This window comes from Ictalurus punctatus, chromosome 7, assembly GCF_001660625.3.
Source record: "Ictalurus punctatus breed USDA103 chromosome 7, Coco_2.0, whole genome shotgun sequence".
Taxonomy (NCBI): domain Eukaryota; kingdom Metazoa; phylum Chordata; class Actinopteri; order Siluriformes; family Ictaluridae; genus Ictalurus; species Ictalurus punctatus.
This window is the reverse complement of record NC_030422.2, coordinates 24,216,616-24,231,771: the sequence shown is the minus strand read 5'-3', so window position 1 is coordinate 24,231,771 and position 15,156 is coordinate 24,216,616. Positions and strand designations below refer to the sequence as shown.

Sequence of the window (15,156 nt, the reverse complement as noted above, 5' to 3'; positions counted from 1 at the left end):
CACACGTCCAATTCCAGGTTGATTCATATCATTTAACTTCTTAATTATTGCCCTGATGGTGGAAATGGGCATTTTCAATCCATCCATCTTCTACCGCTTACTCCTTTTCAGGGAACCTGGAGCCTATCCCAGGGACCATCGGGCACAAGGACAGGGTGCCAGGATCCCAGGGACCATCGGGGTACACCCTGGACAGGGTGCCAGTCCATCGCAGGGCACAATCACATACACACTCACACATCCATTCATACACTACGGGCACTTTAGACATGCCAATCAGCTTACCATGCATGTCTTTGGACTGGGGGAGGAAACCAGAGCACCCTACCCCTAAACCCCATGCTGTGTTTCCATGCAAACTCTGCACACATGGCCCCGGCGGCACTCGAACCCCAGACCCTGGAGGTGTGAGTTGAACGTGCTAACCACTAAGCCTTTTGCAGCACATCACAGCTATATTCCTTGGTCTTACGCATTGTTAGGAATGACTAAGGGAAATTGGACTATGTGTTACCTCATATTTATACCACTGTGAAACAGGAAGCCATGGTTAAACAAATTCCTGTTCCTAATTACCCAGGTGTACTAAAAAAAAAGAGAAATAAAATATAAATGGGAATGTACTTCAAATATATTTTTCTCATATGAATTCGTAGGGGTGCCAATAAGCATGCCACACATATATTCAACAAAGATTTTTTTAATAAACCTGTGTTGTGTTTGCAATTGTTTGATATCCATGAGAGCAGAGTATTTTTGTGAATTTTTTTAACAAAAGATCAAAAGATGAAACAATATAGACAATTTTTCACAGCCTTCTTTGCTCATATTTACCAAAGCTGCCAAGATAAGTGGAGGTCAATGTAGCTATAGTAATAAACAAGTTAATGCAGTAATTATGGTAGTGGTTCTCCAATCTCAGAAGAATGTTCTGAATATATTCAACATGCTCTACAGCTCATTAGTTTATTGCATATATTATAGTTAAAGAAGTAAAATCTGTTCCACATACTGCACACATGCTTCATGTGCTGGCTGAGGAACACCGCTGCTAAATGTTTACTTTTGCAGCCCACCATGTTTGAATCCATGATCTTATTTGTGCACACATTAGATCAGTAGTTTCTGTCCCACTGCTGGATGTTCTGCTTGCTCTGATTCACCTGACTCAGCTACTGAAAATGACCTCATTAGTTGAATCAGAAGAGAAAAAGCACAACTGTTTGGTGTGTGGTCTCTGGGACTGGGATGGATTCAAGTACAATACTTGCTATTTAGTCACAAATGTCCTGCACTGAACATTCAAACCACATTTAGTTAACCATTCTTTGTTCTTTAGGATTACAGTGTACAGTGTGAACTGGGAAACTGGCACTGTTTGTCTGTCCTTGCAGTGTGGTATGAATAATTAACCTCTTTCAGTATTTGAAATGTTTTGATCTTCAATTATATTTTTTTGTGCTATGGCACAGATAAGACAATGTTTAATGTGCTTGTGCCCACAAAGTAATTAAAAAATTTGAGGGATACTGTACACACCTTTGGAAACATAATAAATTAATACATACATCTATTCTTTAAATTTATTTGGGTTGCAGTTTAAAATGACCTGCTACCAGTGCTTATTAGTTCATTTTAATTTATTAGTTCAAGTTTATGTTCATCATTACAATATTCATACAAAAAAGGAAGGCATGTCTAGTATGTATCTTACACATATGAAACAATCACTGTGTGTGTGTGTGTGTGTGTGTGTGTGTGTGTGTGTGTGTGTGTGTGTGTGTGTGTGTGTGTGTGTGTGACTGATATTTCATGCACTTTATGTATTAATAGATTTTGAGTTGTAGCATGCAGGTTAAAATACAGCTTTATTTAATTCTGCTTGGGGTTATTTTCCATAGTAGAAGTTCAAAATAAGAAAGAAAACACATTAGAGGCAATAAGGCAGCTTTGATTTAAAATGAAGGTACATTAATAATCCACCCGAACCTAACCTACTCAAATATCAGAATTAAACAAATGAAATTAACGCTTCTTGGGTCTCCTCTATCCCAACCCGAACAGCAGCATAGAAACGAAGTTTTTCTTTAAAGCTGGTAAGATAAGTGTGCAGGTGAAGTCTAGCCACCGAATCGTAGAAGGACACCTGACCTCGAGCATAGTCCAAATACAGACCGAGCTTAGCCGGTGTGGCGTACGGCGTTGGAGTGGCTTTACCGTCATTGATTATTATTTTACTCTCTGCTGATCTTATCGTCCAGATGCCACGTTCAGGATGTGTATCAGGGGTGTTGTCTGCATTGAAAGACTCAGTACACAGCCCCAGAGTCCACGGCACACTCTGCGTCACCTCAAGTTCAAAATAAGCCCTGGTATTCAGCAGGTTCTTAGATGCAACACAGAGACACCAAAGGTATGTCTCAGTCGTGCTGACACGGGGAGGACTGCTTGAGGACGCTTGGTAGAGTCTTTTACCATCGCTGCTCACGCTGAGAAGCTCGTGAGCCGACTGAGGGTTAAGAGTCATAGCAGCTGTTGACAAATTGCAGTAAAATATGAAAGAAAAAAAAAAAAAAACATTTCAGCAACAATGAGGAAAATTTTATAGAATTGAATACAAAACTATTTGTTAGGATGTTCAGCATGGGGTTGTGTTTTACAGGAAACTAAACAATTAAAGGAAAATATGTGATGTCATAGCAACATACTGGTGACTGACTGAATGAGTGTATTCAATCTAAATCCAATATCCAGCACATTCACGGATACACAGCTGTCATTGAGAAATCATTTGACTTCTTAAAGCTATTTAGACCTATCAATTCATCCATTTTCCATACCGCTTATCCTACACAGGGTCGCAGGGAGCCTGGAGCCTAACTTGGGGTACACGAGGCAGGGGACACCCTGGACCAACCAATCGCAGGGCACAATGTCTTTTGAGTACCTGGATGAAGCCACCAAGGTACGAGAAGGGCAGGATTCAAACCCCCAACCCTGGAGGTTGCTGGAGGCAAACATGCTCCCCAGCCACTCAACTCTACTGTGTTTCAGCTGAACGAAGCTCACAAATGTAGCTTTAAAAGAAGTGGTGCTCAGTTGTTGTGAGTGGATATCATGTCAGTCTTTTTGTTGTAATTGTAATTTGCCGCACTGGGAGCAAAGGACTATATAAATTGCACACTGCTGATTTCATTTTGTAATTTACATAGCAGTAAAAGTTCTGTTACTGTACCTTTAGCTGCTACAATCCAACGCCACACTGCAAACAAGCAGAGAGCATCACTACACCTCAGAGATTGAACCTAATCTATGATTAAACTGCAGTTGACATTTGACAAGTCAGACACTTGCAAAAAAACAAAGAAAAACATGGACACAATGGAAGAAGGATGAATTTGAATACAAAGCAGGCAAGTGTAAGGGTACATGTTCTCACCTTCCTCTGGAACAATCCCTTCTTTTCCTGGTGGGAACACAAACAGGGAAAAAGAACAACAATATTCTGTACATGTTAGAAAAGAAATACACTCATGCATTTTCACATGGCTGAAATGCCAAGCTAACATGTTTATTACAACAATGTAAAGACAATACTCACTTGACAGACTTGGAAACTCCTTAGTAACATCTGACACTAATAAAGGAGGAGAAAAAATACAATATGCCCAACATATGCATAAGCTACTGTTTAAAGAAATGAAGGCTGTTTCCCCAGAGCACATTCATATCTCTCTCCAGTACCATGGATGTACATTGGATATAAAAAGTCTTCACACCCATGCAACTTTTTGTGATGTACAAAATGAAACCAAGATAAGTCATGTCACATCTTTTTCACCTTTAATGTAATATAGCAACAAACAAAAAATTCAAGTGAAAAACAAAAAAGAAACTCTAGTTAACCTGGTTGCATAAATATGGATGTGACTGTGTTCAGAATTAACCAATCACATTCAAAATCATGTTATTTATCATACAGCTGTCATCAATGTAGTGATTCTGATCAACCCCCGATAAAGACGAGCTGTTTCTGTAGGATTGTATTGACATCTTTTTGGTTTCATCTGACTACGGAATCCATGGTGAACAAACAGCTTGCAAAGCATGTACAGGATCTCACTTGTCGAAAGGTTTTGATCAAGAGATGGATATCAAAGAATTAATAAAACATTAGATGTATCATGGAGACCATCATCAACAAGTGGAGAAAATGGGGCATCACAGTGATATCACCAAAAACAGGACATCCCTTCAAAATTTATAAAAAGGACAAGACAAGAACTTACCAGGGAGGTTGCCAAGAGACCAACGGTACTCTCTGTATGCGACAACAATCTTTCCTTTCCTTCACATGTCTGGGCTATGGGGTAGAGTGGCTAGATGGAGGCCCCTTTTCTTACATTTATCTCATTTATACAACTGAGCAGTTGAGGGTTAAGGGCCTTGCTCAAGGGCCCAGCAGTGGCAGCTTGGTGGTGCTGGGATTTGACCGATCAGAACTCCAACATCTTACCCACTGAGCTACCACTTTTAGTGACATATTTATGCGTTATGGAAGTTAATAAATCAATGATCATTATTTGAGAATCACATTTACCTGTATTAAGCTGGTCGAGCACTTCCATTAATCTATGAGCTGTCACAGTGAGAAAGCCATTAGTGTTGTGTTGTTAATCAATGCAATGTGAAATCATCAACATGGAACAAAAATTATATAAAAAGATTCAGACAGATTTTCAAGACTAGAACTGAAGTTTGTCGGTTAAACAACAAATTATCTAAACTAAATCTTTTATATGAACATCCTGGGGGGAAAAAAAACAAAACTATTCTCCTCTCACCAGTGATAACGATTCCACCGAGGAGAGCGAGAATAATGAGGGCGCTCACCGTGACTGCCCCTATCAGAGTCCTCCTCCGCAGAGTGACCCGGTCTGCAGCGCTAACTGTCCGAATCAAAAAACAGAACACCATCTACTATAGATTACATGTATGCAGTCTGTCTATAGTAATTATATTAAAGCTTTTACCTTCTGTATTCTGTACTTGTGCAGTTGTGGACTTGTACTTGTCCTGTGCAAATGCGTCATTTTGCTGGTTGCCACCTGGACATCATAATCAAACAACAGGGGTAATATGTATTTAAAAACATTTAAATAACCTGAAATTTAATGTATATGTTTATTTATTTATTTATTTATTTATTTATAATACAACAGCTGTACTTTATAATAAATAATGATTTACCCTCCTTAGCTGCATGGTTGAGGTCTGAGCAGCTGCCAAGCATGTCTAGAAGAACAGATAAACGGATAAGTGAAACATATCCAAGGTTATCACATCGGTGTAGTTTTCTGGACAGGGATTAAGTGTAGTCATAGATTAAAAGACATTTTAATCAGGAGTAACACTAATCACTTTCTGAGTCAGGTATAGAAATAGTCTTAGATTTAGCACGATCCAACAAACCATCCAAGTGTAAAGTGTTACTTGCCGAGGCAATGAGATTTTAAATGAAACTTCGGAAAAGGCAAATTTAACTTTAGTTTACTGTTGAAGAAAAGATCACTTTGACTACCTTATAGATTAGTAATCAGCAATCATGATCACTTTGACTACCTTATAGATTAGTAATCAACCCCCGAAGCATGGGGAGAACCTGCAAACTCCACATACATGGCAAAGGAGTTATTTGAACCTCCAATCCTGGACGTGTGAGGCAAATGTGCCAACCACTAAGCCACTGTAGCCAGCACCAGACAGGTAAATATACTAATGGCTTTTACATGATTTAGATCAGAGGTTATCAAAGTGGAATCCTGGAAGCACACCCCCGGTCCCTGTTTGTTACAGTGGTAGAAATATAAGCCACAATTATTACAGATAATATATTTATTGTTACATTCTTATTGTTATTAGCTTATTAGTCTAAGGTATCATTTTATTACTATGGAAACATCCCAGAAATGCCAGGCTATCATTTCCAAACATTCTCTCTGCACGCTCAGTTTGAAAGAGGAATTTATGATTAGATTTTGTCTCTGGTGACAGTGATTATGCTCATGATTACAACCAGCAACTCTTAGGTTCCCGAACTACAACTAGACTCTCCAGATATTTTCACAAATTATGTACTCTTCTAAGGATGCACTTGGAAGAGGCAATCAGAAGGTAAGTTCTCCAAAGATTGCTGCCTCTCAAGTATTCTCTCAGGATGTCAAGTGGATTATATTTGCAAATGCTTCACTGGCTTTATATATCTTCCTTCCTTTCTCCCTGCTTATCGTCACTAAATTCGTTACAAACTGGTGTCCATGTGAATGTGGTGCTCTTCATCTTCAACACTAAGGTACTTTGAAATTATTTCCTGCTATCAGTTTAGGTGAACTTGAATTTACATCTCCAGATAGGAGGTCAGTGGTTAGCTTTTCCCTATCACTGCTCCAGGGTCCCCAGTTCAAGCCTGGATTAGCGTATGAAATAATGCATGTTCTTCTCGTACCCACGTGGGTTTCCTCTGGGTTCTCAGGTTTCTCCCACCTCACAGTGGGTTTCCTCTGGGTTCTCAGGTTTCTCCCACCTCTCAGTGGGTTTCCTCCGGGTTCTCAGGTTTCTCCCACCTCCCAGTGGGTTTCCTCCCAAAAATCATGTTAAATTGATGTCATTACATCACCCTTAGGTGTGAAAGTGTGTGAATGTGTGTGCGGTGCCCTGTGATAGACTGGCATCCCATCCAGGGTGTGTTCCTGCCTTACTCCCATGTTTCTAGAATAGTCTCTGGATCCAACTTATCCCTGACCAAGATGAAGAGCTTACTCAGGATGAAGGAATGAATGAGTTCCTGGAGCCATTACATGTTTTTATAAACAACCTTATTAATCATCTCGTTGTTTCACAGTAGCACAGGTTTAACCTGGTTTAATTTAGTCCAGGATGGCAGAGTCTGGAAATAACTAATCTTGATTAATTATTATGGATTAAAGCCCACTCCTGGTTTAATTTCAACCCTGTGCAGGAAACCATCCCTTCATTTTCTAAAGATGAACCTGAAAGCTAAAATCCTCAATTAACTTGACACAAAGGATAACAAACAAGAAATGTATTTACATTATACTGCTGTCCATTAATGGAATGTAAATAAATGTTATATAATACTGGTGAAACTTACACTTTACACTTTACTTTAAAAAAGTGCAAGGTTTTAATCAGATCACCAGAGTTGGTCTTAATATACAAGACACAATGACTGTTTTGCTACTGAACTAGTTGTTATGAATTGTGAGGGAAATTATTCATTTTTACTTCGTAATAATTTTGTTCTTGTTCTGTTCATGTTCATGAGAGGATAACGCCTAAGAAGGCCATGTCACGTCACTGCGATCAGTACAAAATGTTTATCTACTTACAGAGACACAAACATGTTCTTCTGTTCAAGGTTCATCTGTACCCTAAAACACAGCCTGTTTGAACTGCCTCAAACTGCTTCTTATCAGTACACAGAAGTGTGTCATGCTCTGCGTTTCATATATATAGTAGTGGTTCAGCACAAGCGCTTTAGACTGCTCTCATTATTCTATCCTGCTTTCTTCTATCCTGTATTAACCATCTTTCTGTAATAAACCTTTTTACCTTCAGAGGACAAGTCTGCGAGTGTTGTCTAATTTCCAGGACAATTTGGCGTCTCCTGACTGGGCTTTTCAGCTTTTCTGGACAACAAGCAAAACGGAGGACACATGTGGAAAAGTTTCACCCTGGAGTCTGTGTTGACGCGAAGCCTGTTTGCCCGTTATGCAGAGTGAAAGACCGATGCAGACTTACCACTGACTAGTAGGAATCTTCAAGAATTTAGAATTAGAATTTAGGAAGTCATTGTGTATTGCTGTCTCTATGGAAAGGAGTCAATGATATAAGAAATGCGCGTATTACATTTAGAGAAGTATTACATGGAGCGATTTCTTATAAGTTCCAGGAACTTTGCCTCTGCGATGGCAGAGATATCAGTGTTACTTAGATCACAGCTTCAAAACTAAGATATATACCCACGGGTATATATATATATATATATATATATATATATATATATATATATATATATATATATATATATATATAGAGAGAGAGAGAGAGAGAGAGAGAGAGAGAGAGAGAGAGAGAGAGATAATAACGGTAAAATATTTGTCAACGGAAAGAGTCCGGTTCGAGCAATAAATAAGTAAGGAGAATACTTATTAAGATGCGCATTATTTTTGCTTTGGGTTATTATCAAGTGGCATGTCCCATTGACTCATTCCATCATACCAGTGGTACATGATACATATGGCAACTTTAACGCACAAGTAAATTTTACTGAGATTAAAAAGGAGTAAGCGGTATAGAAGATGGATGGATGGATGGATAAAAAATAATAATCATTATTCTATCCTGTATTAACCATCTTTCTGTAATTAACCTTTTTTTTTTTTTTACCTCAAAGGACGAGTCTGCGATTGTTTTCTAATTTCCACGACATAATTTATTAAGCTTGTTAACGTGTTCTTTAATAAAAGTTACTTGGAATTATTTAATGAACTTTTTTTTTTTTTAACGAACTCGACTAAATAATAGCTTTCTAACCGATATATACTTGGTAGTTAAAACAGGTGAGGCAGTTAGCTGCTTAGCAAGCTAGCTCAACAACTCACATGAATGCACACATTTTCTTAGCAATACCACGCCTCGATGAATTCTAAGAGCAGTTTATGTGAAACTGAGTTTATACATATTTAGGCACTAGTTAAAAAAAGTCGATATGGATAATAAACGAAGAAAATGATGAAGGAGCTGAAGTGATATCGCTTCAGGGTTGCCAGATTGAGTCGGTTCCATGCATACATGAGCCAGGTTGCCTGTGATGTTTTGTTATGTATATTAAATTATCATGCATAATTACATCGAGTTGGTGGATAGTGTATACCAAATTTAGCGAATTGTTTTTGTTTATTTATTTATTTTAAAAAATGTGGTTTAACCCCAACGCAGCTACGAGAGGAGTAATTTAATTAGCTAATGTAGAAAACGTCAGACTAGCAAACGTTTATATTTGAGAGCTCAGTTTGTTCTCCAGATAATCGTAAAATGAAAAGTAAAATCCTAACTGATCTAGTGTACATTAGATTTCATGTAGCTCGTGATGCAGTGTTATTTGTGATTATAATGTTTTTGGTGAACTTTGCTCTGCTGTCTGTTTGCAGCAGCTCCTTCTAGTGGACGAGAGGAGAAATTACATTCTCCTGATTTTTTCTAAACTGGTAAAATAAATATTCTGTGATAAATTTTCGAAATAATTTAGCTGAAGTCGGATGACTTACTGGTGGCAGATAACCCAAAATGGGTCTATGTAATTGGTTAAAAACAACAAGAACAACAACAACCACCAAAGTCTAAGTAGCATCAGGTCAATTGTAAAGGAGGTACACAGTTTACACAATCCAGAAAAGAATATCAGATATCTTAAAAACAACAACAACAAAACAACAAGAACAACAACAACACACGCACACAAACAAACAAACAAAAAACAGTTAGGAATATTTTTTATCATTATTGTTGTCATTATATTTTAAGTGAGTGAAAGATATAAATAAACATGAAGCACACACCTTAGGATTCTTTGTAGACTTTCTGCGCCAATATAATATAAAACGCACAAGCCATTTATACATTGGGAATAATACGTATAAATGATTAATGTAAGGACTTAGATGTCATATCTGAATATTTCATATGAAAAAAAGTCATGTTGTGTAGATTTTGGGCTAGTCTTTTTATTTGTTTATTATCTCGTTTGTACAGTGGCTAATTGGTTAGCACGTTTGCTTCACCCGGCTACGCTCTGTGTGTGCAGAGTTTGCGTGTTCTCCCTGGTTTCCTCTGGGTGCTCCGGTTTCCTCCCCATTCCAAAGACATGCGTTGTAGGCTGATTGGCATTTACAAATTGTCCATAGTATGTGATTGTACCCTGCAATGAGTTGGCACCTTGTCCAGGATGTTCCCTGCCTTGTGCCCTGAGTCCCCTGGGACAGGCTCCACACTCCCCACAACCCTGTGTAGCTAAAGCAGTATAGTGGATGGATGGAAAAACGTTTTTATTCTACCAAATAAATATAAGCCTACTGGTTGTTATGTTAACCAGTAAAATGCACTGTGAATAATATAAACCCATTCGTATAATTTTATAACAAAATCATAATATTGAAAATAAATATTTTCACAGCTTAAAACATTTTGTGATTTACTTTTTTAAATAGTTTTCATTTCGCCAGGTAAATCTCTAACATAAAACTCTAAAATTGGTTGTTATTTTAACCAATAATAATAATTTTTAAAAAAACAAATTGAGGTGCAGCCAATCAGGTACAGTTATAATCCGAATAACTTCCGCAAACATGGCCGCCCAAGACAAGGCACAAGGATGAATACTAAATACCTCCCCACCCCCTTTGCAAGTACACTATGTACGATAGAGAATAACGGCTTCTATGCACTATGTAGTGCACTAAATTTCGAACACACCGCTATTTAGAATTCAGCCATATTGATAAATAAAACAACCAGCTCAAAACAAATACTGTTGAGAAAACTTTGACCCTGCCACACAGGTAAATCTAACAGCGATAACGCTTATGTTTTTCTCTCTAACAACAAGCGGGAAAATATTGTATCATTCGTTCACTAGTGATATGTTTATGTTTCAATGCTATGTGAACGACAAGGCGTTTAATGTTTAAGTAATCAGTTGAAGTAGTGCATATTTGGGGGGAATAAAAACCCCCAACTGGAGTGCAATAATGCATTATAATATAATACAGTATAATACAGTAATGTAATACAGTGTGTTGTGTAATTTATTTAACGTGTGTTAGCAGTCCTACAGTAGGGACTGAACGTTGTAGCCTTTAACCCAGATGAACTCTCACCCAGTAAGCAGTGTTTCATCTACTGTCCACTGCATAAAGATAATAATGAGCCTCAAATACCGATCCAGGAAACTTTGCACACAGCAAATGCTTTATTAAGAACTGCACTCTTTGGTCATTATTAGGTTCATCAGTCATGTAATTGTAGTGTTGTAGGTATACAATTACTAACTGTAGCCCATCTTTTGTTCAACAATTTCCCAGCCCCACTACTTCAGCTGTCAAAGGGACCACCACTGCTATTATTTGGGAAAGGGATCATCCTTATCAGTGACACTGACACAGTAGTGTGTGTGTAATGAGTGTATCTAGGTGCAGCTGTGTTGCTGAGATTTTTTAAACACTTCTGTATCACTTCTGGGCTGAGAAACAGTCCATCATCCAAAAGCGCCCAAGGCCAGAGTTTGATTAACACACTAAAATTCAATTCAATGTTATTTGTATAGCGCTTTTTACAACGGTCATTGTCTCAAAACAGCTTTACAGAAATATATAAACACAGGATACAGATTTTAAGTGTGTGGATTAATACCAATTGAGCAAGCTGTTGGCAACGGTGGCGAGGAAAAACTCCCTAAGAGATTAAGAGGAAGAAACCTTCAGAGGAACCAGACTCAGAAGGGAACCCATCCTCATCTGGGTAACAACGGATAGTGTGGCAAAAAAATAAAGTGAGCTGTAGTCTGTAACTCGGCCTACACGTTGGGCATGTGTAATAAATTAAGGCGCCAATCCATATTTAAACCCCAATGCCGTGGCTGTCATGACAAACTCCTTATACACCAGTACAACACACTTCCGTGACACGAACGTCAAATCATATGAGTGTCGACAAGTTTGGAAAGGTCATAAAACATATTGTATTGACTCAACATGTCTAACGTGATGTTTGGACATTTGATCCAAGCAGCAATGTTGGTGAATTTGTTTATCATATATATATATATATATATTTTAACAAAAGTAATAATGTGACAGTGAGTATTATTGTATTAGGACACTCCACTAACACTCTTGTCATTATTCATAGGTAATGTTAAGGGCTGTGACCAAGTGCCTTCTGACCAACCCTGTGGCTGGTGGAAGAATGATGTCACACGGCAGTTTCGCTGGAAAAGTTGCCATAGTTACTGCGTCCACTGATGGGTATACGTACTATAGTTGCCATAGTTACAGCACCCACAGATAATGTCACGTTGGCACAGCACTCACTGTAATTTTCTCCAGTCACGGATTTTAATTTTAGATTCAGCAACATAAGTGGTGGTCATGGCTAGACAAGCTACAGACAAAGTATTAATCCACAGTTGTTAATAACCATGCACTGTCTATGTTTTCAGCATTGGCTTGGCAGCTGCACAGGCGCTGGGGCGAAGCGGGGCTCACGTTGTCGTGAGCAGCCGTCGACAGGCCAACGTGGACAAGGCTGTGTCGCTGTTACGCAGCGAAAACATCCAAGTTACCGGCACTACTTGTAACGTGGGAAACAAAGAGGAAAGAGAAAAACTGATCGACATGGTGAGCGCTCTGCGTGTTTCTCAAGAAACAGTACAACCCTTCATATTTTTAGAGAAGATATGTACCGCTTGTTTTTTTTTCCTCGCAGACTGTGGAGCAGTGTGGTGGTATTGACATACTGGTCTCTAACGCAGCTGTGAACCCGTTCTTTGGAAACATCTTAGAATCCACAGACGAGGTCTGGACTAAGGTGAGGCTCGGAGTTCTTGTAGATTTTCTATACATATACACTCACCAGCCTCTTTAATAGGAACATCTTGACCCCTGTTTATTCATGCAATTATGCAGTCAGCCAGTCATATTTCAGAAGTGCAGTGTATACAATAAGGCAGAAACAGGTTCACATCATAATCAGACATCAGAATGGGAGGAAAGTATGATCTCTGTGACTTTGATCATGGCGTGGTTTGAGAATTTCAGAAACTGCTCAGTCCGCTTCAAGGTGTGCATTCTGAGATGCTTTTCTGCTCACCACATGGAAATAGTATAATAATAAATAATAAACTTTATTTTTATATAACACCTTTAAAGCAGCTTCTCAAGGCACTTTAGATAATAAGAAAATATTAAGAAAAAACACATAACACAAAGCATACGAAAAAAACAAACGAATACAAAATGGTTAAAACCGTTAAAAAAAAAGCTAACCTAAAAAAAATTGTTTTTAGGTTAGATTTAAAAATGCTCAAATTCTGTCCATCTCTAATATGAGCAAGGAGCACATTCCAGAGTCTAGGACCATAGGACGAGAAAGCCCTTTCCCCTACAGATCGCAATAGTGTGTGTGGGACAGCCAGTAAACCAGCTTGAGAGGAGCGTAAATGACGCTTGGGAGTATATAAAGTTAAACATGGTGGTTATTAGCGTTACTGTAGCCTTTCCTGCCAGCTTGAACCAGTCTGGTCATCAACAAGGCGGTTCGACCTACAGATCTGCCTCTCACTGGAATTTTTTTTTTGCACCATTCTGTGTAAACTCGACAGTCTGTTGTGTGTGAAAATCCCAAATCAGCACCAACAACCATTCCATGGCCAAAGACATTAAGGTCACATTATTTCCTCATTCTGATGTTTGATGTGAACATTAATAGAAGCTCTTGACCTGTGCATGCACGGTTTTATGCACTGCAATGCCGACACGTTTGGCTGATTGATTAACTGTGTAAATGCCCATAGTTGCAGGTGTTCCTATTAAAGAACATGGTGCTTTTAACAATAGCATTGTTTTTTTGGTTTGTTTTTTTAAAAGGAGCATGTTAATTATGCCTAGTAGTTAAACTGGAAATAGGGAAATGATATGAGGCAATATCACATAGCAGGATTTTATTCATACTATCTCACCTGCTGCTTCACTGTTATTTAACCTGTTTCTTAAACCTTTATGTGTCACCTATTTGCATTCTTGTGGTCTTGCTTTTCAGATATTAGATGTGAATGTGAAGAGTTCTTTCCTTCTGACCAAACTTGTCGTGCCTCACATGCAGAAAAGAGGGTGAGAGATTTTTTTTTTTTTTAAAGGAATAAAGAAACCCTTGAGGACTAAACAGTTGTTTCAGCAGTCGTTCCTCTGATTGTGATATTGACTAGTGTTCTCCTTTTCAGAGGAGGCTCAGTGGTGTTTGTATCTTCAATAGGAGGCTACCAGCCAATGGCGGTGAGAGCTATATGTACTGTAAAGTTATACAAGAAATAATATTAAGATAAATGACTCACTTCATTGAATGAGCCATGTATCCATCATGTATGTCTTGCACGAATCATGTTTGTTTTTTGGGACGACTTTGTGGCGTGTGTATTAGGGTCTGGGTCCATACTGTGTGAGTAAGACAGCACTGTTGGGTCTAACGCGAGCTCTCGCTCCTGAACTCGCTCACAGTAACATCAGGGTCAACTGTGTGGCTCCAGGAATCATCAAGACGCGCTTCAGTTCTGCTGTGAGATTTATACACTCTTTATGAATTTCTTTCTACATCTTGAATACTTTTATTATTTTTTTAAAACAACAAATTGAGTAGTAGTTATTTCTGTCTCATCTCGAACATTAGAAAGCGTGTATTTGTTTTAAACCCACTATGTTGTTGCAGATTTGGCAGAGTGAAGAAATCACCTCAGAGTTTCTGAAGATGCTATGCATTAAAAGGTATCTGAACTTTGCTGGAAGAGCAAAAAACTAGTGACATCACCCTTTATACTGAAGTTGTAAAGCATGTGGCAAAAAAAAACAAAAAACACTGCATTGTTGCTTCATTCTGCCATAATCATCTGATCAAACACCAAAACAAAGTGTGAAGTTTAGTGGCATAGCTGTAAATATAATTGAACATTTTAAACGGATGTAATATTGTATATAAAAATGATGTGAATGATTTGCTCTTAGGTTGGGGAAACCAGAGGACATCGGAGGAGTGATTGCTTTCTTGTGTTCAGACGAGGCCTCATACATCACCGGAGAGACTATTACTGTCACAGGTGGCATCAACTGCAGACTATAAAGGGGACGATGTGTCAGGACAGGCACAGGACATAGAAAAATGACTTGATAAGCAATTAGAAAATAATCACACATTTTTGTATAAAATTGTTCTACAGATATTCAAATGTATAATTTAGTATTATTAGTGGCATATGAAATTGTGCACTTTTTAATAATAATAAAAAAAAATAACCATTTTCCCCTTGAG

The 15,156-nt window shown here is 38.3% G+C and overlaps 2 protein-coding genes across 4 annotated transcripts; one reads left to right on the top strand and one right to left on the bottom strand.

The window, feature by feature from the left end:
• Positions 1-1,650: 1,650 nt before the first annotated feature.
• Positions 1,651-7,848, bottom strand: LOC108267946 (E3 ubiquitin-protein ligase TRIM39-like). Of its 2 annotated transcripts, none has more exons than XM_053681942.1 (9): positions 7,633-7,848; positions 5,251-5,295; positions 5,034-5,108; positions 4,845-4,977; positions 4,601-4,639; positions 3,602-3,637; positions 3,440-3,466; positions 3,236-3,262; positions 1,651-2,532 (listed from the first exon to the last, which is right to left on the bottom strand). In XM_053681942.1, the coding sequence occupies exons 2-9, from the start codon at positions 5,263-5,265 to the stop codon at positions 2,012-2,014; spliced, it is 873 nt and encodes a 290-aa protein (XP_053537917.1). In that variant the 5' UTR covers positions 5,266-5,295; positions 7,633-7,848; the 3' UTR covers positions 1,651-2,011. The 2 variants fall into 2 exon arrangements, with proteins under 2 accessions (XP_053537917.1, XP_017328034.1); XM_017472545.3 differs by having other exon boundaries at positions 1,653-2,532; positions 4,845-4,949; positions 7,633-7,846.
• A 2,651-nt stretch (positions 7,849-10,499) lies between these two features.
• On the top strand, positions 10,500-15,145 carry dhrs4 (dehydrogenase/reductase (SDR family) member 4). Of its 2 annotated transcripts, none has more exons than XM_017470964.3 (9): positions 10,500-10,640; positions 11,989-12,104; positions 12,299-12,476; positions 12,565-12,666; positions 13,897-13,967; positions 14,078-14,129; positions 14,275-14,409; positions 14,560-14,615; positions 14,853-15,145. In XM_017470964.3, exons 2-9 carry the CDS (start codon positions 11,992-11,994, stop codon positions 14,965-14,967), a joined length of 822 nt encoding a protein of 273 aa, XP_017326453.1. In that variant the 5' UTR covers positions 10,500-10,640; positions 11,989-11,991; the 3' UTR covers positions 14,968-15,145.
• Positions 15,146-15,156: the final 11 nt, after the last annotated feature.

Coding starts and splice junctions, on each gene's coding strand:
- LOC108267946 (XM_053681942.1), bottom strand. Junction 4,978..5,033: donor ACAAGTACAGAATACAGAAG/GTAAAAGCTTTA, acceptor AATCTATAGTAG/ATGGTGTTCTGTTTTTTGAT. Junction 4,640..4,844: donor CGGTGGAATCGTTATCACTG/GTGAGAGGAGAA, acceptor TCACTGTGACAG/CTCATAGATTAATGGAAGTG.
- dhrs4 (XM_017470964.3), top strand. CDS start 11,992: ATGTTAAGGGCTGTGACCAAGTGCCTTCTGACCAACCCTGTGGCTGGT. Junction 12,105..12,298: donor GTTACTGCGTCCACTGATGG/GTATACGTACTA, acceptor CTATGTTTTCAG/CATTGGCTTGGCAGCTGCAC. Junction 13,968..14,077: donor CCTCACATGCAGAAAAGAGG/GTGAGAGATTTT, acceptor TCTCCTTTTCAG/AGGAGGCTCAGTGGTGTTTG.